The sequence below is a fragment of the Oryzias melastigma genome, linkage group LG10, assembly GCF_002922805.2.
Source record: "Oryzias melastigma strain HK-1 linkage group LG10, ASM292280v2, whole genome shotgun sequence".
Lineage (NCBI taxonomy): Eukaryota > Metazoa > Chordata > Actinopteri > Beloniformes > Adrianichthyidae > Oryzias > Oryzias melastigma.
In genome coordinates, this window is record NC_050521.1 from 16321165 (window position 1) to 16346257 (window position 25093).

General features: G+C 40.0%; 1 protein-coding gene across 3 annotated transcripts; it reads left to right on the plus strand.

The window, feature by feature from the left end:
• The first annotated feature begins 283 nt into the window (after window positions 1–283).
• LOC112153176 (mitochondrial potassium channel ATP-binding subunit) lies at window positions 284–24511 on the plus strand. Of its 3 annotated transcripts, none has more exons than XM_036213992.1 (8): window positions 284–388; window positions 1966–1999; window positions 2074–2210; window positions 2277–2371; window positions 2432–2565; window positions 2632–2779; window positions 24109–24157; window positions 24277–24511. In XM_036213992.1, exons 3-8 carry the CDS (start codon window positions 2176–2178, stop codon window positions 24494–24496), a joined length of 681 nt encoding a protein of 226 aa, XP_036069885.1. In that variant the 5' UTR covers window positions 284–388; window positions 1966–1999; window positions 2074–2175; the 3' UTR covers window positions 24497–24511. The 3 variants fall into 3 exon arrangements, with proteins under 3 accessions (XP_036069885.1, XP_036069884.1, XP_024138919.2); XM_036213991.1 differs by lacking the exon at window positions 284–388 and adding an exon at window positions 1359–1377; XM_024283151.2 differs by lacking the exon at window positions 284–388 and having other exon boundaries at window positions 1701–1999.
• Window positions 24512–25093: the final 582 nt, after the last annotated feature.

The window sequence follows — 25093 nt, forward strand, 5'->3', positions numbered from 1 at the left end:
TCAGTTTGTGTCCTGATCTAAAAATACAAGCCAGGAATTCCTTTAGCGGTGCTCCAGCTATGCAGAACCTAAACACCAGAACAACATCGATTCAAATGCAACACTACAGATTTTACATCCTACAGGACACACATCATGAAGGAAATCCTGCAGTATTCTGACAGAAGAAGATCCACTGTGACGATGTTTATTGTAGAGTTGGGACAAAATATCGGTATGGTGAACTATCACGATATTTCAACTCACTAACAATTACCGGTCCTCAAATTGCATTTTGCTCCTTTTCCACATGCAGTGAGGAGGGGCGGGGCTCACCACGTGCTCTCACCATCTGCTCCGCATACAGATGAAAACCCACGCGGGAGGCAGAGCGACCGCAAGTAAAAAGGTCCGAGCTGGGTCTGTATTTTTCTAAAGTAGAAGCAGACGGCGCGCTGTTTTTAATGTAAGACAACATGGTTTGTGGCGGCGGTAACCGCAGTAACCTGTCCAAACGCCGGAATAAAATCCATCTGATTCAAGCAGATTAGTGCGCAGCGTCTGACCTTCAAAGTGTGACGTCTAGTGGTGTTATTGATCCAACAGGTGTGTATGCTAGCGGTACACACGTGGAGAACTTGACTAAAGTGTTGATTATCAAAGAAAAGTGAAGGAAATTGTAATAAAAGGAAGAATGAATCTGGATACCAGCACTGTAAAAACAATGATATAATATTAACAGGCTAAAAGTTCCTATAGTGCCTCAATAGTAATAAATTATCTGACATAGAATTAACTAAAATGCAGGATTATGAATTTTTATTTCCACATTTATTGCTCTTTGAAGTGAGAAGGTTATCTGATATACTCTGCATTTTGGTTTTTAACTGAAGCTTTGTTTATTAATCACCTTAAAATGTATGTAATTATTGTAAAGACATGTTACTTTTTATTGATAATTTTACTTTAATGTTGGAAAGGGCGTTAAATGAACATATTGTGTTTGAAATTGCTCTAAAAGAAGGTTTTGAAGAAAATAAAAAGAAACATCTGTTTTAAAAATAGTTCTAAATCCTAGATTACCAAGGTAATATATTGATTTACACCTAAGAAATCACTCAAATGCACACTCACATTAAACATTAGAAATGACTACTGAGGAGTCATGATTGCAAATTCACCTTTGCTGGTTTGGAGCAACTCCACCCCCCTTCCACTCCCCGTTTCTGAGAGCTCTATGTTTACACTCGGTTACAGCCATTCCTAGCCTAACATTAGCGGTGCAACAAAAACGGCGAGCAATATTGGAGCCATCCAGCCAGATGCAGCTCAGACGAGGAAAACGATGGATCTGGTAATCGCCACTTGGATGCATCGGAATGGAGAAGCATCATAAATGTGATATTTTTCAAACTGTTTTTTTTCCTCAGCTCCTGATTTATAACAATTTAAACTAGAAAAATTGCATTACCTGCGATTATGCTTGTGTGAATGCCTTTTGCTTTACTTTACCACTGAAGGGATTTGCTGAAAATGTTAAAGCTATTTGCAAAATGTTTTCTTTGCTAAAAGACTGGAAATTTCATTAAAGAACTGAAAGAGAGCTGAAGTTGACCTAGATTTCTGAAAAAGTTGTGGTAAAATTGCTTAAAAATCCCTAATACATGCAAATTTTGAAAACATTTTAGGTGTGTTAGCCCCAAAAAACCTTATTAGATTCCAAGTTAGCAAAAGAAAAAAGAAGAAAAAAAGCTGTTGCTTAAAAACTAGCTAAACTCCAGAAGCTAATCTCTAAATTAGCCTAAAAAAACCTCAGTAGAAACAAGATTTGTCTTTAGTGGATAAATAAACGTTCAAATTAAAAAAAAATGGCTAATCATAATAAAAAAGGCACAGAAAATGCTTTTAAATGAGATCAACAGATGATCCGTGTGTCTGTTTACCTTTAAAAAGATGTCACTATTGCATCATTCTCTCACTGTGCAGGTCTTTGGCGAGCATCTCCATCCTGTTTGGACAGGTGTGTAGCAGTTCCACCTTTTTTAGCTAATAACGAGCATTATTTATTGAACTGTGTGTGAAATAATGCTGCAGGTGGTGAGAGGAATAAGCTCTGGAGCCCGGGTGTTTGAATACCTTTCCCTGCAGCCGTCCATCCCTCTCTGTGGGGGAGGACGCATCCCGCATCACTCCCTGATGGGGAGAGTGGACTTTATGAACATTTCATTCAGGTTAGAATCATCTCAGACCATAAAATCAAGATATTTCAATGCATTGACTGATGTGTGTTTTTAAAGTTATCCTACAAGACCTGGTCATGAAGTCTTAAATAAATTCAACCTGACGCTGCCACCTTCTAAAACCATCGCTATAGTCGGAGAATCTGGAGGAGGTGAGTTTTTAATATGAGATTTTTGACATATTTTATGGCTGAAAATGTCATCTTTTTTAGGAAAGTCCACAGTAGCAGCCCTGCTGGAGCGCTTTTATGACCCGTCCAGTGGTGTGATTATGCTGGATGGACTCGACATCCGAACCCTCGACCTGTCCTGGCTCCGAGGACAAGTCATCGGGTTTATCAATCAGGTACCTGCTGACCCCAGTGTTTTAAAACACTCTCGTCTCTTTATTCACTGCACTTTTTTCTTGTAGGAGCCTGTTTTGTTTGGATCATCCATCATGGAGAACATTCGTTTCGGGAAGCCGGAAGCGACCGACGCCGAAGTCATGGAAGCATCAAAACAAGCCAACGCTTACGGCTTCATCACCAGCTTTCCAGATGGCTTCAACACGCTGGTTGGTACGTGATCGGAATTACACGCCGTGAAACGTACATACAGTTGGTGCATTGTCCACATGTGAAATGTTAGTGTTTTGTGATACACGTGTGATATAAATAATTGTGACACATTTGGTCTTCATTTTCAGCTTCATTTATCGCAGAAAATCAATTTATTGTCAGTAACCACAATTAAAGTTACGTTAAATTATAATCCAGTGGATTATAAAGCAGATTTTCTATTCTTAAACTAATTTCTAGGATTTAAAGTGGTTTTAATATCTGGTAGAGGTCACTTAATTTACCGTATTTTTCGGACTATAAGTCGCACCGGAGTATAAGTCGCAGGGGCCAAAAAAATGCATAATGAAGAAGAAAAAACCATACATAAGTCGCACCGGAGTATAAGTCGCATTTTTTTCAAGTAATTTATTTTACAAACTGGTTGAAAAAAACGATATTATATCATCCTGGAAGGTAAGTTATAACATTCATAAGTGAATAGAAAACAGGCTGAATATGTGTCAACACATATTCACATATTAGCATCATGAAAAAAACGAAAAGGTGTAACATTTATATAACATAACAGTTTTATTTAACTATAGCCTCAAGAACTCATCAACTTTGTATCTTTACTGTAATTAATTGCACGCAATCTCACTCCATATCACTAAATCCGTTAAATTCTTCGTCCTCTGTGTCACGTCTGAATAACTAAAGTAAATAAAGTAATCGCATAGATCACCATAAGAGGGCACTCTAGACTTACGGTCCATATCTCATCATTAAAAATTCGTATATAAGTCGCACTGGAGTATAAGTCGCAGGGACATTCAGTCTATGAAAAAAAACGCGACTTATAGTCCGGAAAATACGGTAGTAGCTTTTTCAGTATGTTTTCATCTGCTCCTGTTTCACCACAATTTGAATAAAGAAATACTCAGAAATGCAGTTTTAATCTGAATTTCTTTATATATATATATATCTTCCATCATGAGAAAAATGCCACAAGAATATGTTAAAAACTCCAAAAACATGATTCTCATTGGAGTGAGTCTTTAAACTTAACTCCAAAATGCTAACGTCTTGATTTGTGATTCCCTAAAATGTGTTTATTCTTCACTCCTCCACCCCGGACTGTCCCTGCACATCCACTTCAGCAACCCGGAGGAGACAAGCTGCATCTGAGTCATGCTGGATTGCAACAAACCCACATGCAGACTCAAACACACACACACATATGGGAATATTTGAGGCACAGATGTGAGGCTGATGGATGACACGGTCCAACTGCTGAAGTCACACTGTGGAAATCCCGGGTTACTCAGCCTTCTCAGTTCCTCCCTTTTTTTTCCATTCTGCAGTTATCATTTCTGCGACTAGCAAGAGCAACCAAGAACAAGAGAGAAGGAGAAGTAGGAAGAGGTGAAGGAACCTTAGGGGTGTGAGCGCTCAGGCTGGTGGAGGTCCTGATTTATGGCTCTGACTTTTCATTTGTAATTCCCTGATTATCTCAGGGGACTATGGGTGGGAGAGTGATGAGGGGGGAAGAGGCGTGGGGGCCAGACGCTGGTATGAGGCCTGAGCAGCTTAATAATGTGTACATGCCCACAGCGTTGAGGGAATATACGGCAACAAAAAAATGCTGCCCTTCGAAAATGAGATGGGGAAACAATGGAGCAGAGCAAACCTTGCGTTTCAGCAGATTTAATTGTACAACAGCAAGTCTCACTTTTCCTGCTGAACGCTCTTGTTCATTGTCATGGATTTGCTGTTCCTAAGTATCTCTGCATTTTTTATTTTTTTTTTTAAGAGTGAGGCTGATGAAACTAAAATGAATTTGCATTCCCTGCTTTCAGCTTTAGCTGGATTCAAATCCAATGAGACTGACAGTGATGAGATAATTAGTGCTAAGTCTCTCCTAATGACAACTGCTAACATTAGTTACAAATCCCACAGACGCAGGTGTGTCGTGCAGTGAAGGAGATATGTGCAATTTGCAAAGTGAGATGATCTCATCACTAGTTTTCTTTAAGTATATAAATCCCAACCAGCACAAACTGCTTAGCTGAACAGATTGTGTGAACTGTAACAGGTGATGTCTCTTTCACACGTTAGATGATGTTCAGCAGATAGACTACGACCATTTGCTCACTTTCCTTGGCACGCATGCACAAAGCGCTTTAACACACAAAAGGTAAATTCATCCCTGGAAATAACAACCGTATCATCTCTGCAGCGGTGTTAATAACAATAATCAGCAGATACACTGCCTTTATCGTAATCAGATCTGCAGAGGATGCACAGCTTTAACCAAATGTAGCGTGAACCCTGCTCGTAATTACAGGTACGTTGGCCACGCGTGTTAGTGGAGAGTGCATCTCTGCTGTTCACATGCTGCTATTATCAGCGGGCATAATACCGTGCTGATTATCTATTCAACAAAGCACAGCCATCGTAACTGTTATGATAATATCATGTGCGTCTGTGAAACATACAATCGGTGTAGTCTGTCTCTTAGATGCTAATGATGATGGTGGGTGGTTGCACATGCAGACCCGAGTGGTGGGAAGCCTCCCCTGGCTACATCCACGGCGAGTCAACTGAAAGGTGCTCTGCTGTGAAAATGCGTTTGACCTCAGACGGTTTGGGTGTCTGACTCGCCGGTGGAAGAGTGTGACGGTGGGGGAGGGGCTCTTGCGGCTTGCCTTCTCCTCGGGCCTGCAGATTACATCGCAAGGTCTGATTAGCTCATTTAGCCAAACTGATTAAGTTAAAAGGACACACCTGTTTACCCTATGGTGTGCTAATATGTTGCCATGGCAACTGCCAAGAGCCCTGAGTCTTGAGCCGAGTCTGTCTATCACTCGCTTCCTCCTCTGTCGCCATGTTTGCTCCTCCGAGAGCGCCGTCCATGCACACACACACACACTGACACACACAGATGTCTCTCCAGCGAGCTGCTCCATCTGAACTTGCTGAGGTAAGAAGATCAGGTTTTCCACTCAGTGGAGCGAGAGCGCTCACCTCTTCCCCATGGTCCACCCAGCAGCACCTGTGCCTGTGTGTGTCTGTGTGTGTGCACGCTTCTGTGTGACATTTCAGGTCCAAAGTCGGGGAGGAGGAGACACACATTTCATACATCTATAAATCAAGTTTGGGAGGGTGTGCTTTCTTGAGAATGTGAGAAAGGGTGAGGGGGTTTATACGTTTTTGATTGAGAATCCATGTTGATTTTATTCCACTCATCAGGCACAGCGATAGGCAGGCATCATAAAACACATTAAGAGGGACTTCAAACTACTTAGTTTTACATTTGAAGCAGAAAAAACACGAATCACACTATTTTATTTCTTAGGCCAAAATAATAAAAAAACTGTTTACTAGCCCATAGGTTCTGTAGAGCAGCAGCAGATCATTAGAAATTTACCTCTAAGTTGTGGGTGAAGTCGTTGACACAGAGTAAGCCTGCACTAATTTCCCATCATACTTTTGTTTGCACCTACTCCTGTTAGCTTACAACCCATCTCAACTAGCAGTGCAACTAAAATGGCGATCAATATTGAAGCAATCCATGCGGACCATATTACTCCTTGATGACATCATCATTTTTCACCAGTCATAGTTGTCAGCAGCTGGGAAATACATAACATCAGTGTTATAACTGTAAAAAAGTCACGCTAAAACATCAAGTCATCGCTTACATTTGAATGTATGCTTCTGTGCTTTAGCGTGAAGAAATGTGTTTCTCTTCTGCGGCACAGCACAACGCAGAGCACCCTCGTGGCGGAGGGATATACAGTCTAAAGTCCCTATGAGTTAATTAGTTTCGGACACCCCTACCCCAATAAATGCCCCTAGCATTGGAGGAGTAGAAGAATTCATTTTCAGCCTTTGAGTTCACTCAATACTCCATATAATAAATCTACAGCGAAAATGGAATTTTAAAATGTTGTAGTTTCTCAAATGACCACTAGGTGCTGGTTTCACAATTTCCATTTTTTTCCAAAGCTTTTTCCAGTGTTACGATATTTCCTTTGAAATTAAGGAAAATCGACTGTTTTGGTTTATTTAGAGCTTTTATAAAGCTTATATATATAATATCTATGCTTTTTTTCTGCAGGAGGCTGAAACCTACAGGTCTCACATTTTACTTTGTCACACCTACTTGACATTTTTTAAACTTTGTTTATTTGGATGGATTATATTTCTGACAAAGAAGCATCTTCACTTTGGCTTCATTCATGACATCAGACCAGTGATTGTCCATAACTACTTCAACGAAGGGACTTTCTAAGGAAACCAACTCTATCTGGACCAAACAAGCATCTGTGGATCCTGAGAGAAGACATCTGAGAAGACTGGTTCCCTCCTCCTCTCACAGCACTCTGCATTTCTGTTCACCTCTCTGCCCTCTCTTTCACTTTGCTTCTCTTTTTCACACCTCACATCCCATGGTGGCTGACATGTGTCTGAGCTATGTCTCTGACTGTGTCTCGCCGATTCATTTAGGCCAAGCCTTTAATCTGAAACAATGTGACGGTCTCCCCCTCTCGCTCCTCTCCAGACGTCTCCTGTTCCTTCAGTCCATGACCGGGCCCTGTCTTCTTCTCTTTGCTTTGTTAACTTTCATCCACATGAGTTGTCAAGTCTGGAGTTGTGGTTTCTGTGTTCAGTTGGTCTGTCACGTTATATCTCTTCCTCCTCTCTCTCCTCATCTGTTTGTGACTGCGGCACGCTCATTATCTTTATGGAACAGCGGCGTGCGTTCGTCAGCAGCGATTAGCAGCATTCCACTCCAAAATCATTTTTGAAAAGACGGATTTTTGACGAGTGAAGATATGGCACGCCGTAATCTCGCGTTGTTAAACCGCCGCGTTAGATAGAGGCTTCGCTTAAGTTTTCCATAACATTAAAGTTTGCATTGATCATAATCCACTTAATGAAAGAAAGATACAAAAAGCAACGCCTGCTTCATTAAATAAAAATAAATCAACTGTAATCAAATTGCTGAGTTCTGCGAACTGGTGAACTGCACACATTTAAAGATCTAATGAAATTTCTTGCGGTTACCATAATTAATTTGCAGTCTTTTTGATAACTGGTAATGACTTGGAGATTATTGGTTTAAATGAATAGTTATGTTGTAAAGCTGCTGCACAGGAGAGAAGTTTGGGGGGGAGGGAAAGGGGTGCATTATCCTACTTTGAGAGTTCCTGAGGAGATGAAGCAATGCTTTTAAAACACATAAGACAATTAGGCCGTTCTATGGGCTAATTACTCTTGCTTTAATTATTTTTTAGATTAAACCGAGATTGTTATAAAACGACGTCTCAAAGGAGATGTTTGTGAACAGAACGCAAAGCTGCATTTGTAATTAAAGGTGGAATAATATTTTTCTAATTACTCAAGCACTTGCTCTGAAGACAAATGTGTGTACACTCATCCTGAAGCCTCTTGAAGGTTTGCTTCTGTCTGATGTGGTGAATTGGAGGAGTCTGCATTGCCTGCAGAAACACACCAGAACCCTGCTGGTCCACAACAAGATATTACAGACCAAATTTGAGTGAAGATTGTTTTGCTTTCGGGCTGAAAAGTGGGACACTGAATGTATCTCCTCCAAAAAAAAAAAAAGAAACTTTTCTTTTATTTTTGCAATGCAGTTACTGTGAGGCTGCTGGTAATGTCATTGCTCAGAGCCACCGCAGGCTTTTCCCCATGCTGTCAGCTAATGCTGATGATGCCCTCTCCTTGCCCGTCGCTCCACACTCGCCGCTGATGGACTGGACCGGTTTCAGCACGACTGACTTTCTCTTATCATAATTTGATTATTTTAATGATCTTGTTACTAAATCTCAGACGCTGCACTTGCATTCCCCCGGAGGGACGCCACGGTTGAACGCGTTGTTTGAATCCCACATGAGGCTGGGAAAATGTCCAAGGGTGACAATATACAGTGGTGTGTTTATCCATGTGTGTGCGAGCGCCAATGCGTGCAAGCGCTTGTGCACAAAGTGCGGCACTTTCCGCAGACAAACACAAGCCAGCAGCAATGACCACAACCACACCTACTGACACAGAGAACAAGGGGAAGATTATGAAGAACTATTTGCATGAAACAGCCCAGCTCACTATTATTAGTCAAACACTACAGCCAGAGGGGGCTTGATTGTGGCGTTTCATCATTGCCTATTGAATTATCTGGATTAATTTAACGCATTTAGGCCTGTGTGTTTTCCCCAGCTCACATTTCTCCCGTCTCTTTGTTAGCGATAATTACACTAAGTGGGTCATCGCTATCTGAGCTCCTTTTTTGCTTTCTCCCTCCCTATGTAGCATTAGCATCTTTAACTTTTCAAACAAAGTTTAGCAGGAATTTAATGAAACTAACATCACGATTCACTCAGCATTCTGCTGATGAAAGCCTTGAGAAGCAGGCGGGTTGACTCAGAGAAGTGGAGGAGTGGAGCCAGAAAGCAGCAAAGCTGAACTGGAGGTTTTGAAACTCACCTTTAATTTCTACTTTACTTTCTCACACATTCAAGTTCTGAGTCACAGAAACTTGTATGTGCTGTTTTAACCTGCGTGGGCATTGCTGGTCAGCAGACCAGCTGTATATCACAAGTTATGCTGGAGCAAATTTAGTAAAGTGGGCCAGATTATATAACAGATGCCAATATTCTACTCCTTTGGGCACTACAAGCTGGCTTCAGTATGGTTCTTGGATCCTTTAGAAGCCAGTCCACCAAGTAACACCTAACAGACAATGAAAGGAGTCATGCAGTTGCCATAGTAACTGCAGTTTCATTTCAAATCTGAGATTTAGGCTTTGATTGTGATCTCATCAACAGATGGGCGTGATCTAAAAAGCAGCCTTTCCCATTACAAGGAAGCGCTTGTGCATCTCCAAATGATCAACCAGCAGATATTGTAAGGTCGAGACAAGAACTTTCAGCAGCAACGGAATTAAAAATAGTAGTTCCATTTGGAGCCGACGAGGAAGTACAGCGAAAGGGAAAACTTTCAGAGGAGAAACGTGGCTGTTAAGTCATTAGGCGGCTCATTAACAAGTTGTTTTAATTGGCGTCTAATTGATCTTGGATGTTTCACAAAGCTGTGAACGCCACACGTGTGTGATGGCAGCAGAAAACTCTCAGGTGAGATACAGACTAATCTAATCTGCAAAGAAAAGATTCAACACATGTATATTTCTATTCTGGAAGTCTGCCTGTTTCAGTTACATAAACTAAAGTGAGAACATTTAAGTAAATATCATTAGTAATGAACCATTATAAGATAAATTATTTTATTTACTTCCCTGTGATATTTTTCTAAATTCTAGCAAAAGAGAGAAAGAATAATGGAAGTCCTGCACTGCAATCCTTGACGAGATAGTTCACGTATTCAAACTTTATAGTTTGCTGACCAATTTTGACTTCTGTATCAACAGGTACATCACAGACATGCTGCAAGGCAGTTTGTTGAGAAAATAACTAAAAAAGTGTTTATGACGCTGTGAGAAGCAATGCGTATGACGTTAAAAAGATGTTTTAATGAACCTTAATTCATTCATTCATTCAAATTTTGATGCGTTGCTGTATTTCCAGTGGTCTTTTAATTATGATTAAGCCATTTTTAGCCAAAAAAAGTAATTTTCCAGGATTTAGTAGTGGTAGGAGTTCATTAGGAATTCACCTCTGAGTTGTGGGTGGAACCATTAGCATGGAGAAAACCCGCCCCTTTCCCATCATCCATCTGTTTACACTCTCTTGGCTAGCTTACAGCCCCTCACAACCTAACAGTTTGGAGCCAGATCCCAGCTCAGACGAAGAAAACGAAGACGTACATGATTCTAGTCGGCTACAAGTCGATGCATCGGAGTGCAGCAGAGCAAGGAGCTTGTGGCCGGCCGATTGTAGCTTTTACATCACAGCTATAAGTTTTCCCAATAGCATTTTTTTCCTGCCTCTGATAAATGACTTAAATAAAGAAACACTCAAAATATTATTTTAAGTTAAAAACACAACTTTTATCAGACTGGATCTTAAAAAACTGGAACTCTTTTAGTCAATGAGCTGACAAACTTCTCTTTTGTAATTGAAAATCAGGTCCCATCAGTGGAACAGCTAAGCTCAGATGAAACTGAGTCATGGAACGATCCACTGAACCACTGCCACAGCAACATTTGCTCCACGTGCTCCATGTATGTGTGTCTGCAAAATGACTGCAGCTTTTGATCCACAATAACCACAGATATAGATGATGCTTGCACTTACACAATCATTTTCTATCTTTCAGCACTTAAAGCACTTTTACACAGCTTTTGATAGGCTCATTTATGGACACACTCAAACGCTCACACATCCACACACAGAACACTACAGGTCTTATCCACTTTGTCTAGGAGGCGGAGTCAAATCTATACCATTAGTATGAATATATGTTCCATGCAACAGATACAAACTCACATGTTAAAACCCCAACTTTACGCATAAACTGTGACTGTGGTAAAAAGTCTTCATAGGAGGAAGCTATAATAAATGGATCACCACATGCCGTATTTGACGCGCCTTCTCCTATTTTTGAGCTTGTTTTTCCATTTGGAACGCTCTGAATCTCCTTTTGTCATTTTGTGACGAGAGCTCACCTGTGAATTATTCATGAAGAGCAGCACATACGATTACCCTGGTTAAAAAGTAATGAGGCATAGCTATAATAAAAGCCTGTCTACTATTGTTTTACCAAGTGTCTCTCACACACCGATGCTGTTGCTGGCCCTGAGTTCACATGAAAGCTCATCTTTGTTGCCCATGACAGAGCGCAGCGTTAAGAGAAAACAACAAAACACAACCATGGCCTGTGGAGCAGGTGGTTAGAAATCAGCCACCATAGAGCCCCCCCCCTTCGGCACAGCGGTATGATCTAGCCCCAGCTATGAGCTGTCACTGGGGGCTTTTCATGTCTGAGCTTGGGAAAGATCAGTAGACTCCCTGTCTGAGCTCGAAGCCCTTTGATAATCAATGGAGCTTACAGTGGTGCTTTGTAACGACAGCGACTATTCACGGCCCAATCAAACTGCACTGCTGTCCTCTCTTGTTTGTTCCCAGGATTGTGCAGGCGATTTCCTGTTTGACTTAGAGTGAGGCCTTGTGTGTCGTGAGCATGGCGGTGTTGACTGCTAAGATATGCATCCGCATTGAAGACCTCCTCTGTTTGTGTTTCAGAGCGGTATTTTTGATTTTACTACATCTTTTCGAGCAAAAGCAAAGACCTGATATGGTTTTTTGATAATCCCACATCCAAATTTTGACTGGCACAGTGAAAGCAAAACATGTAAATGCGTTTTTGAGGCGTAAAAATAATGCCTGTTACGCTCTTATCTTCTCCTGGATTTTTTGATTAAAATTAAATCTGGAATAAAATAATTAGCATGATTAACAATAACTCAAGTATGAATGTCTTAGGCTGGAAATTCTCCAAAGCGCTGAAGAGGTTGAGGTTTGGTGACGCAAAAGCAATAAAGAAGCTGCTACATCTCACCGTTAGTCTCACTTTTAGAGTTTTTCATGTAAGAACAAAAGACACAACGCAGGTTTGAATTTGTTTATTGATTTGTAATCTTTCTCTACTTTCCTTAAGGTGCCCCAATGACAAAATAGTGGCCAACGGCTTCACTTCCTGTTTATGAGGGTTATACAGGAGGGGTTAGGAGGTTGAGTTCATTATTATTTTATGTCTGTTTGTTGTGTTTACAAGAGTTAAAATGTGCAGTCCCCAAGAAACCAGCATCTTGTTGCTTTATTTTTTTTATCATTTCTTTTTAAAGTGGCCTTCTTCCTGGGTGTGTTCTGCCTATGAACTTGGAGCATATAAAAGGTGGATAAGGTCAGTTTAAAAAGGGGCTGAAAAAGGAAAGGACTGTTTTTTTAAACCCAGAGTTTGAAGATGTTGTACAAAATAATTGGCAATGGGATAATGTTATACACTGCATAAAATATAGCTGCTTTGTTTTCTCTGAATTGGATTGATGACGTCAGACCACTCAAATCTTTAATTAGAAATTTACCAAATTGTTATTTAACCTTGTGAGGTGCATGTATAATTTTTGTGGTTAATGAAAACTTTAAGTTACTTGTGTCTTTTCTATTGTATTGCAATTGTGATAAACACATCAAGCCATTTTCTGAGTTTCTGTTTCGGTTACCAATTGATGTTTTGACCGGAACTTCTTTTATTGCATTTCATGTGGATTGTCACTTTTTAATCCACACCCAGCAGCCAATCAGAACAGAGCATTCACCCAGACCATAAAGTGTAAAACAAATATATTATTTTGTTACTGTCATCTTTCATTCATCACTGGATATCTTTTAGAGCTTTTCATGTCACCATTTCTTGATTTTGTTGAATATATATTTACAAATGTGAATCTTTGCTTTCTTATTTAAGTCAGTTGTGCATAAAAAGATAAGAACATAGATTGTGTCGAGCCTGCTTGCAGCCTAACCCAACAAATAAACACAGTTAAAAGAGCGATGGCTAAAACTTGACATAGCTGACTAATAGAGAACAGAGCTAACAAATGAGCTACCTGGGGTTGTTGTTTGCAGCATCTTTGATATCTTCTCTGGCTAACGTCCTCAGACATCCACAACTCCAGGGTAAGATGTTGCAGCAAATCCCAGTCTTATTTTTTCATTGTATTTAATTCTAAAGTTGCTGTTTTTGCCTAAATGTTTCTGTAAATGTGACTCATGAAGATGGAAAAACCGATCTGAGAGATGTGACGCTGAATAATTAGGATCTTAAAAGTCACTGCATCCTGAGATTCATTTTCATTTGGACACATTTATGTAAGTGAATGCTGCTCGACACGAAGACAGTGGGATGCAGAAAACCTAACTTCATAAAAACAACTGCAGTATACACCAGCTTGCTGAGTTCCACTAAAAATAAAAAATAAAAAAAAAAGCTTTTTTTTGGGCTATTTTTTGTAAAATCTTATTTTGGACTTCAACCGTCAAAGCCCCCATTGGAAAAAGCCTAAACAAAGTTTAGGCAGTGTCTCTCTGAAACATCCTCCAGGGATAATCCTTTAAGTAAAAGCCGCTGACTAATTGGCTCGACAGCAGAAAAGCCGTTCACGGATTGCAGAAGATTTTTTAAACAAATAAGTGTCAAATATGACCCTCTTTTTTATGTAAACCGAGGTGTATCCCACCTCCGTGGTATTTTTGGTCTCAGATGCATAATTCAGAAGCAGTGAATGTGATTAAGAATTGAACGCGTGCAGATGGTGCTCTTGACCTGCTGTGAGTGTGGTGTGTGAACTGCAACAACTGTCAAGTTTGTGTGTTAATGCATTCAAAGTTAGCAATTTTTTCAATTTATTTTTATAGAAAAGAAATACTCTCTACTCTCATTTATTGAGTTAAAAGATAAAGATCTAAAATGGTATCTGTAAAATAATGTAAAAGTAGGGCTGGGTATTGACAATGATTTACAGAATCGATTTGATTTCTTTTCTTTCGATCCATTCAACAAAATTTTGAGTTTACACACTTTGCACGTTTTTTTTTAGAAATAGATTAAAAATCTGTGTATATGTTTTTAATATTTTCATATTAATCTGATGCAGTTCAAATATTGAAAATGTGTAAGTAAAATTATGATGAGATTGTTAATAGCATAGTGTTACATGGATTCTCAAACGGACAAGCTCCAACAATTGTTCTGCCTCTCCTGGAGGACGTTACAGTTTGGACACTAGTTGGCGATCTTGCTATAGAATTACACCTTATTCCAGAAGAAGAAGAAAGTATGAGCAAAAAACTATTTTAGACCAAAACAAAGGGACATTTCCTTAAGAGTTTTGAAACTTCATGCCAGTGAGTACTTAAAGATGTTAATTTAGTCAGCAATGTGTACAGATTGACTGAGCATTAGCATCACACTGGGTTCACACCGGACGCTTAAGTGTTGAGAAGCCCACTAAGTATCTGCTTCAAATCCAGTTCACATCAGACACGTATTTTTTCATTACAGCCGCTTTTGCTCAGCTGTGGTTATACAAATAATTTGACATCGTCCATCTTGACTTGTCGCCGAATGCTCTCTGCCTCTCTCTCCTTGATAAACCACCCCCTGCCCCACTCCGTAGTTGACCCACTACATTTTTCTGTGTGTGTGTCTTAGTGTGTGTTTTTTGTGCGTTTATTTTAATCTCTAGAGTCTGTTTGGATACAATATAATCGCATTTGTCAATGAAAATTGTGAAAATTTGGTTCTATTTTGATAATTGACCAGATTTTTTCGTGTTTCATGGCGTAACTTCCTGCCAGGATTGATACGGATCAGTCACGAATTGTGGAAAAAATAGACCAGATGCCGAAACAATTGCTGCATGGCACAGGACTGTGGTGCTTTGCGTCTGTTATGAACTACACCACAAGTTAAAAAGTGTGCTGAACAGAAGCGGCCTCCGTTTCGCGCCTTGTAGTGCTACTGGTGTGAAGCTGGCGTTAGCATTCTACAGGAGATCCCATTATACGTTAGCATCAAGCTCGTGTACTTTAGCATTATGCCTTAGGTCAATCTCTACTTTTATGGATCGATTGTTGATTTATAAAGTTTAAATTGATTCAGATCAATTAATGATTGTATTAACCAAGCTCTACATAAAAGTGTACATTCCTGCATTTGACCTCCTTACATCCCAGTAGGCAATGGGTCATGCGATGACTGATGAAGATCTTCAACTAGGGCTGGGTTATTAAAATAGATTTGAATTTATCTAAGCTTAATGGATCAATAATCGATTCATAAAAATATAAATCGATTTAGCACATAAAGCTAAAGTCTGCTAGCTTGATGCTGACGTTTAATGGAATTTTCCATAGTACGGCTAATGCTAACGCTCGGTTGACGTAAACATACATTGCTGACTAAATGAACATCTGTATAAACTCAAAGGCATGAATTTTTCTTTAAAGGAAATATGTTTTAAAGTAACCATTTGTGGTCTAAAACATCATTTTTTTCCTCACACTGTTTTCTTCTTCTGGATTAAAGTGTAATACTATAGTGCCATCGCCTCCTAGTGGCCAAACTGGAACACCCTCTAGGAGGGGCAGAACAATGTTCACAATCTTAATGATCTGAACATTTTTGTTAGAGCTTCTCCGTTTGGGAAACCACGTAACACTGTATATTATTAACAATCTCATTATTTCACTACTACGTTTTACAGTACGTGAACTGTATCAGATTAATATAAATATATTCAAAACATATAGTAGATTATTCATTTATTTCCAAACATTTTCTTCTAAATGTGTAAACTCAAAATTTAATTGAAGAATTGAAAGAATGGAAAAAAATCTGAATCGAATCAATTCTGGAAATCATAATCGACACCCAGCCCTTTCTTCAACACTCTTTTCATAACCCATCATCCATGCAACATTGTGCCATTCCCGCTGTCTGTGTGCAGGTTTTTCTTCACAACCTAAGATACCCACAGAACAGGACAAACAGTACAACAGCAAAAATAATACTCCACCATCTCATTAATGCTGGGAGAATGGGAAGCTGATTCGCTGAATGGGAGAGATACAAAGAGCCCATGTAGGGGAGGCACACAGAGCTCACAGTAAGCCAGAGCTCCCCAAGATGGGTTTGATATTTCTGAGCCACTTCCTCCACTATGATTGTGTCGGTGTAGCAGAGCAAGATTGATTTATAAGAGCACACTTTCGTGTGTGTGTGTGTGTTGGTGATGACAGAGGGGGTTGTTGATCTTTTCTTATACAGAAAAAAAGATTTTCTGAGTTGCTGCTGTTTTTCCCGCAGTTTCCTCTGTCAAGCACCTACTTAAGTCCATTATTCTTCTGCTTCTCAATTAAATGGAACCATCCTTGCAATTTGTGGAGTTCACATTAAAATACTCAGATGTGTTCTTTTACTTTTTCCTCTTCTGTACGTGACCTCTGCAGACAGTTGAGCCTGAATTTGGCGTCCCCTCTTCTGTTTCCATCCATCACTCTTTCCATCTCTCCCTGCTGCACTTAGCCTCCACTCTCCTCCTTAAAAGTCTGCTGTAAGCCAGCCAGATCAATAGTGTAAAATAAATACGTTCAAGCATAACGATATAAACATAGTGCACTGGTATAAAGTCAGAGAAAATACTATTATTCTACTTGAGGGGAAAATATGACTGAAATAGTGATGCAGGATAACAGTGTACTTGGTGTAGTTTGAAACCGATACAGATTTGCAGCCCGGGATAAAAAAGGTGTTAAGTGGAGAGTGAAAAAGCAAAAGACCATTAAACCAGCCATCCAGCTACACAGACATGCTTTGTCCACCGAGGCAGCACAGGATGGAGAAGGAGCATCCAGCCCATCCACAGCCATCCTGTAAACGCAGAGTGGAGTTGAGGTGAAATGATTTGTGCCATGTCTGCGAAGCAACAGCGGCTGATGCCACACGTAGCCCCAAGCGACCCGAGCTCAGACCGTTCTTTTCAGTCTGTGAGAAAAAAAAAATGATTACAACTTTGTAGCTTTTCGTATTGTCCCCTGCCTTCTCACAGCAGTAGATGCACCCATCACAGTTACTCACTCCTGGCCTCTGGACGATTAGGCACCATCTCACTCCAAGCATGACCGATTCTTCTGCTCCCTCTCTCGCAAACTCATCGCTCCGCGGGTCAGGGGACAGACAAGCTGAGGACTTCATTCCTTACGCTTCTGTCGTTTAAGTCAGGTCAGATGACTGTCATTCCTCTTTTCCCTTTAGGAGGATAGTACTATGATTCCTTCTACTCATGTCCCCATCCTCTCCCATTGTCTGTGCCTTTAACTCTGTGTATTCCCAAACCCTTTCTCTCTGCCTGCTTCTAGCTTGTATTGTGACTGAATTGTTCCCTGTGGAGGGGCTATGAAGGATCCTACAACTGTGTCTGCCCCTATACTTTAGGAGGGCCTGGCTGCAGACATCTTGTACATCTACAACCGGAAATTCATGACCAGAACTGAAGGCCTCCATATCCTGGGAACCTTAATGTTTCGTTCACACCAATCGCGATTCATGCATCAAATTTGCATTGGCCGCCTGTATTTGGACGTATGGCGAAATTCACTGCTCGACACATGACCAAAAATGTATTTAGCTTGATGCCCCAAATGTGTGTGGGAGGAGCTTCCGACAAATGTTTTTGGCCTGATCGCCACATGGAGCAGTGTCTGTGTATGTCTGATTCTTAATGCATATTTTGAAGACCAAAGCGTCAGTAATCACGTCTCCATGTCTTGTTTCATAAATCATTCAGATAGTCTACAGTACGTTGAGCGTCACCATCTACTGCTAGAGGTGTGTCTGGAAGACGGCAGCTTTCAGCGGTACTTCTGTCTCTCTGTGACTCAGTTTGTCGACTTGCTGTCCAGCGTTAGACTGTAGAGGACAAAGATAAAATGACACATAAAATTTGAGGATTTTTATATTATTGTATTCATGCAAATAAGAAAAATATAAAGTTCAAGATGAGAGTGATCAGATCTCTCCATGTTGGATTTCGACTCCACCCACTGATGTCATAAAGCCATACCCGAGCTCCTGATTGGCTGATGCGACGCAGTGTCCTAGCCAAAGTTCAGATTTTTTTTTTTTTTTTTTACTCTGGAAGCACTTCAAAGCCCAAATTGCTCCACAACTTTCAAATTAAGCTGCTGCTGGACCGACACTCAAATTGTGCTGGAGTACCTCAGATCCTGTCCGTACATTGACATAACTTTGTAACTGGAAGCGAGTGCCGCACAAATTGCATTTGGTGTGGACATTTAACTTTAATAAAAAAGATTTCTACAACTAAACACTTTGAGATTAGGGCTAATATTAGGGTAAATTGTATAATTTCCATTTTAGACATTATCTTGTCTGCAGCAGCTCCTCTCTCCTTACACTTTAGGACCTCTTCCCCCTCGTGCACAACAGAACGGAGGACCAAATGAAGGACTGGTCTCATGGTGTCTGATCATAAACTGTGTGCTTAGTTATTTCAGATTTAGCATGAAAATATTTTAGTCTAAAAAAGCTGCAACAAGCTCTCACCTGTAGATCCATCAAGAAATACAGACAGTGGGAGAGCTACAACACTTTATATGGGGTTGGGTAGAAGAACTTAGAAGGGTGACAAATGACAACAGCACAGCAGAGGCTTGATCTTTTAATCTTTGTCAACAACGATACTAATATTGACTCAAAAATTGCAGGGCTAAGCTTTCTCTAGCTCCGCCTCTGGGTACAAATCAGTTTAAACTCCTTTATTTGTTTGCATTTCGTTGACAAATGTTTAGCAGTAGAAACATATTGCTGACTTGTTTGTGGAAACTCAGGTGGAGAGTGAAATGATGGTGGGGGGGCAGATGCAGCATCAAAAAACACCAGCTAGACACATGTTGCCTTAATTAAGCTTGACGGTCTCCTGAAAATACGAAGCCCCAGCCCTGAATTACTTCATAATTGTTTAGTGCTTGGAAGGCATCTTGCACTGTAGATAAATATAATTAATGCTCAGATGAATTCATGAAAAAAAAGAATTAATTAGCAGCATTGGTTAAAATGGACAGCAATAATGCTTTATTCATATTGATTTTTCCAGTTTATGGAACAGGCTCTGAGAACATCTCAATATTTGCTTTGTTGTTTTTAGCGTTTTACAGCTTTCTTTAAAGAAGTAATTCTTTCAGTCTCCCATGAACTGCAGGCAGATCTGAGTTGTAGCTTTTGGTATTCATCACACTTTATCAAGTTGAGCAGAGGGGCCTTGAGTGACTTACCTTTAATACTTTTGCTTCCTATCTCCATCACCACCGGGGCTCTCAGAATAGTCATATGCTGGTTTCCCAGGCAACCAACCAGGACCCTTGTCCAGAGAGGGTTGCCAGACTTTGAATGGAGGAACATGAAACAGTGGCCGCTCTCACAAAACACCCACTGCTTTTATTTATAGGTTCTAACATTTCCTATAAGATTGTGTGAAATAAAGAGCCGTTTAGCTTCTTTATTCAGTGTGCGCAACCCGACAGAGCTGCCTGCTGGAAAACAGGCTCCTGCCACCAGGATGAAAACAGACAAAGCTCCATTCCCCCCGGAGGAGGGAGAACCCAAGTTTCATTTCCCTTGGGTCAGCGCACTAAGCAAGTCCCAATAATCTAAAGACAGAAATTAAAGGATCACTAAAAGGGAAACAGAAAAACAAAAACAGAGTCAGGCAGCACTGATGGAGAACACTATTATCAGATGTCTAATTAATCTGTTGAGCATGTGATGTCGAGGGATTAGAGCTGGATTGGCAGAGAAAACAAGAGATGAGAACAGTTGAAATCTCCATCTTGCAGTTCTTTACAGGGAGGGGGGTACAAACGTTTTATAATCAGCAAAAGAGAAGGACTTCAGTCTATAAGACACTCCACTAAAGCTGTGGGATCGCTCAGAAGTGGGAATACTAAAAGAAGCTAATTAACTTGCAAACTAAATAAATATTAAGGAGTATAATTGGAATTGCAGTATACAAATAATGTCCATACGCAGTAATTAAAACAAGAAAAAAATAAGATAGATTTAAATGAAAAACATATATTTTGTTAAATGATTATCAGTTTTGATTGTTGATGGCGTATATTTATGTAACGCTTTACTACTTTAGGCCCAAAGCACTTTACAGTCGTAGTCCCACGCACATATTCACACACTAATGCCAACCTATAGCCACCAGGAGTGATGTGGGGTCCATTGTTTTGCCCACTTAGGGACATGCGATCCTGTGATCCTCTGATTAAAGGCCGATCGCTCTACCTCTGAACCCTAGTGCCCCCATTTGTACCATTTTTTTCATTGTGGTGCTGTTTAAAAGAACAGGATTCTGGGGTTGCTGGTGTGCATTTTTTTGACTGCTTGATTAACACATTTATTTTAAAAAAATGAGCTTCATAAACCCTGTAATCTTAAAACACAACATCAAGATGATATGGGGAAAACTTCATCAATTTCACCAATTGAAGCCTAATAAATGTTTGGTGGATATATGTGACACATTCTTCTTTTTCTAAGATCATATATAAAATGTACCAGAATAAAAAATGTTGGGAATATTTCATAGAAATCTGAGATGTAACCTCAGGATTTATGTCACTAGCTAGAACCTTACAATTAATGTTAGACATTTCTATTGGTTGTAACTTTGTTGCCCGCCAACAGGGGGTGCTGTTTCTCATCTTCTAAGCAGATCAGACCACATAGATGATGGGTCTCTTTAGTGTTTTTCTGCTGATTTGTAGCTCAGGGAATAAAGGGGGTTAAACAGCAGACCTTCCAGGAAAAAATTAAAGTGCTTAACCTAATTTTAAATTGGTTTCTTGCTCTCATGTCAAACTAGAAATGTTTTTGATTTCCTCTAACTTTAATTACAGAAAATTATTAAATGAAGAAAAATCTAACAGGAATGAATGTTCAGCCTTTATTTTGCAGGTAAAACCAGACTATATTTCCACATTACAACTTTTTAAGTTCTGTTGATGGATCCCTGCTACAAAAACATTACATTGTTAATTCATCCTGAACATAAAGTGTAACTTTTTGTCAATCAAATCCCAAGAAACTGGAAATAAAATGGTGTAATCAAATCATCAATCTCTTAAACGTCACGTAACTTAACATATACAAGTTAAAAAAATATATATATATAGAATTCTGCTCAGTGTTGCCACAACTAAAAAATGTGAAGCTTCTGCTGGAGGCAAAAGCTTCACATTTACCTAAAACATTGAATACCAGGCATGTCTTACAGTTTTGAAAACCAGTTTGGACAAACTTTGAGGAGTCGGTAGTTATGTATGACCCACTTCAGCTAATGGAGATAAACGCTTTCTGCTGTCGACCCGGGTTCAGTCCTCTTGCTTCAAACCCTATTAACTGATGACTCACAGGTCCGAGCAGACAGCAGCACAAACGGGTCTAGTTAGATTTGACTGAAAATCTAAAAAAAACTATAAGAAATCTTGTTTTAATTAAAAAAAAAAAACCTAAGGGTATAACAATCCATTTAAATTATTTAATTCAAAGTATTTCCACACATTTGAGTGTAATGATGGCTTAGTTATTTTTTGCTGCCATCAACTGTGCCTCAATCCCAATGTTAATTCCAATGTCAATATAATTGATTTATTTCATTTTGAAACAATTTTATAATGGCATAGATCAATTTGATCAACATCTGACCTCATACCGATCAATCTGTTTGGGTCATAGGAATATACATTGATTAGTTAAATAAGTTGATTAATTGTTAAACCCCTAAAAAAAATCCATTAGCATTTTTATGGTGTCAAATTTAACCAAAACATGCATTTTATTACAAATTTCCATTTAATAAAAAACTCATTGTGAAGCAAATTAGGGAAAAATTCCACCTTAAATATTTTTGTTCATTCCCTGAGTAATAACTGATCAAGGACACGAGGACCAAAAAGCTTTTTTAACTTTTAATCATGCAAAAAAAAAATACCTGATCAAAGAGAGGAAAGAATAAAATGAAATAAAAAATATGCAGAGCTTCTGTAAAGGTGTGACTTTTCTTACAGGCCGCGTGAACTTAATTCGTAAAAGTCGAGGTTGTTCCGTTTCTTGGAGTAACCCAGCATTTTTCAGGGATGAAGCCTTAAAGATCTGAGGAGCATCAAGAGACATCTCTAAGAAGTGCACATTCAGTTTTTATTCATGTTCCCTTCCCATTTCTTTTCTAGTGATCTGCAGCCTCGGAGAGAGGTGGATGAGAGACACAAGCGGCTTGAAAGATAGCGGAAGTGTTCTCTAATAGAAATTAAGTGAGTTGAGGTAGACTCTTCAGTTAGGCAGAGGCTGTCACCGCTCAGTTCAAAAACATTCTGCCGCGGCGACACACCCCAAAAGCGCCGAAAGCCTGTTATATGACTTCTCTTTGAACATCAGAAAATTTCATTCACAAACTTTAATATTGCTTAAAAAGTCTTCTGAGTTTCAGGTACACAAACACAAGTTTATTAAATGTAGTTTCTTGTTTCAGGAGTGAATTCGTCATGACCTCTCACATGCACAGTCAGGGCGCGTGCACGCGCGCACAAATGGTTCTCATATTCAGGAGGACAGCTGCAGGGGTGTGGAAGTCTTGGGAAAATGGATCGTGGAATCAGGCCAATCAACTTCCTCTCCAGCCTGCACCTGTTTGTCTCCGTCTGCCCCTGACAATTTCACAACAGAAATGCTCACACATTCAAAGGCTAACTCTTTAAGTTAACGTTATAGATTACTGTCACGGGAGCAACTTCCTGTGGAGCTTTTATTTGAAAAAAATCACACCATGATGACATTATTGTAACATTATGCAGTTGAAAGTCTATAACACATCTTGGCGTAATTCACTAAACCCTTTCATAATTAGGACACACATCCGACGAGAGAAATCCCAGTAAAAATAAATAGTTAGCATTAAATGGCTCCCCAAAGAAAAAAAAATGGATGCTGCAAATGGTGACAGTTAATGCACCTTGATGTTTTTGGCACTTGAGGAGAATCCGAGCGTGCATGCAGGAATCGCGGCGTGTAAGAGAGGCTGTGCAAGTGCATGAGAGCTGGGAGGGAGGGTAGATGATCTTCTCTGAAGCAGCCCAGGCAGGCAGCAACAGCACTCAATCATCCCAGATCTGCCAGACGACACCAGCAGAGAAAACACATTATCCGTGTCGTGTCGCCTCGCCTTCTTCTGTTGTCTTCTCTTTATTATATTTAGAGCTGCCTTGCCTCGGGGTCAGGTGACAATCTGCATTCTCTCTCCCTGCAAGTTTTCTCAAAACTGTCTGGAGTAGGTTTTTTTTTCCTGTTTTCTTTTTCTGTGCTTTTTTTCTCCTACCTCTCTGTTAAAGGGGGAGCTGTTGATGGTTTTTATTCCCTACATGAGTCCCTTCGCAGATGATTCTGCTGGCATGGTGTCAGAAAGAAACTAACAGAGAGCAGCGCTGCACATTAGACAAAAGATGAATGCCCTCAGAAGGGAATGAAAGAATAGAGGGAGGAAGCGTACAGCCCGTTTTGAAGTGCTTGTCTAAGTTTAAAAAAAAAAAAGGAGTTCTCATGACGGAATATAAATATATAAATGAAACACTTAAGACATTATGAGGCGCTTTCATTCCCCCTGTCTTTCGTGTGCTGGTTGAGGTGGGAAGTGGAAGGGAAGTAAACACATCTGCATATCTGAGTCATTGGTTCCAAGGGAGCTGTTATGGGCTGTCTCTGCAAATCTCTTTTCTCTACAGCCCACCAGCAACAAGCCCCCCTCCCTCCGCTATGCACCACTGACGCCAGGTCAGATATTTCAACTTTCCTTCAACTGATGTGGTTGGATGTGCGGGTGGCGAATCTGATTTCAGATCCCCCGGATTTCCAAATGGCTGTGCAGCTCCTGAACTGTTGTCTCTTCCCAGGTCTGAACACATGTGCCCCTCCGGTATGCAGCAGAGGAGCATGTCGCCGTCGTTTAGTGTCCACTTGAAGGTAAGTTGGCACAGCTGGTGCAACAAAGTGAGCCAAGACTGGTCAGGCCCTCTGTCTCTGCGGTGGCGATCACCTGGACAAACAAGCGTGCCAGCCCCGCGGCCGCATCTGAGGGATCGGAGGAACGACATCAGCTGGCAACAAGTATGAAGGCAAGAACATTGTGGCTCCCTACCTGCTGCACAGCATGCTCACACACAGGCCAGGTCATGTGACCTTTGATACAAGTGCAGGAAGTGCATGTTCATTATTTGATCAAGAAAAAATTTGTAGCATTGTTTTCTTTTACAAAACACCAAACTGATTTTTACTGAAACAATGAGGTTCAGTAAATGTAGATTTGTTCTGATTCTGCAATTTGATCCAGTTTTCCAAGACAGTCTGATTAAAAAAGGACCAATAGGTTTAAATAATATTAATTAAAAACTTGTTTTTAGTAGTTTAGACTTTGTTTCTCGGGTATGACCAGTAGGGGGCGATGGATTTTATTTCAAGAAAGAAAAATTATCTTCCACAAATATGATTGTTCTCACTTCATTGTTCTTTTTACAGTGTTTAATTGAGTATTTAATACTGAAACGAAGTTTTAATGCCCAAATTTGGAAGCTTTTTGACCAAACTGGAGACTAAAGACTGGAGGTCCTTTGTTTTCTAAGCTAAAAGTGTCTACAGAGTGAGAGGTTAAAGGTCAAAGAGTTGGACTAAAAGTTTTTATGTGGAGACAGTTATTTCTTTTGAGATGATGGT

What these genes read in the sequence shown, in the direction of transcription:
- LOC112153176 (XM_024283151.2), top strand. Translation starts at nt 1,889, where the DNA reads ATGAGATCAACAGATGATCCGTGTGTCTGTTTACCTTTAAAAAGATGT. An exon ending in TCTCCATCCTGTTTGGACAG is followed by an intron (nt 2,000 to 2,073) that starts GTGTGTAGCAGT and finishes ATAATGCTGCAG; the next exon opens with GTGGTGAGAGGAATAAGCTC. An exon ending in AGTCGGAGAATCTGGAGGAG is followed by an intron (nt 2,372 to 2,431) that starts GTGAGTTTTTAA and finishes CATCTTTTTTAG; the next exon opens with GAAAGTCCACAGTAGCAGCC.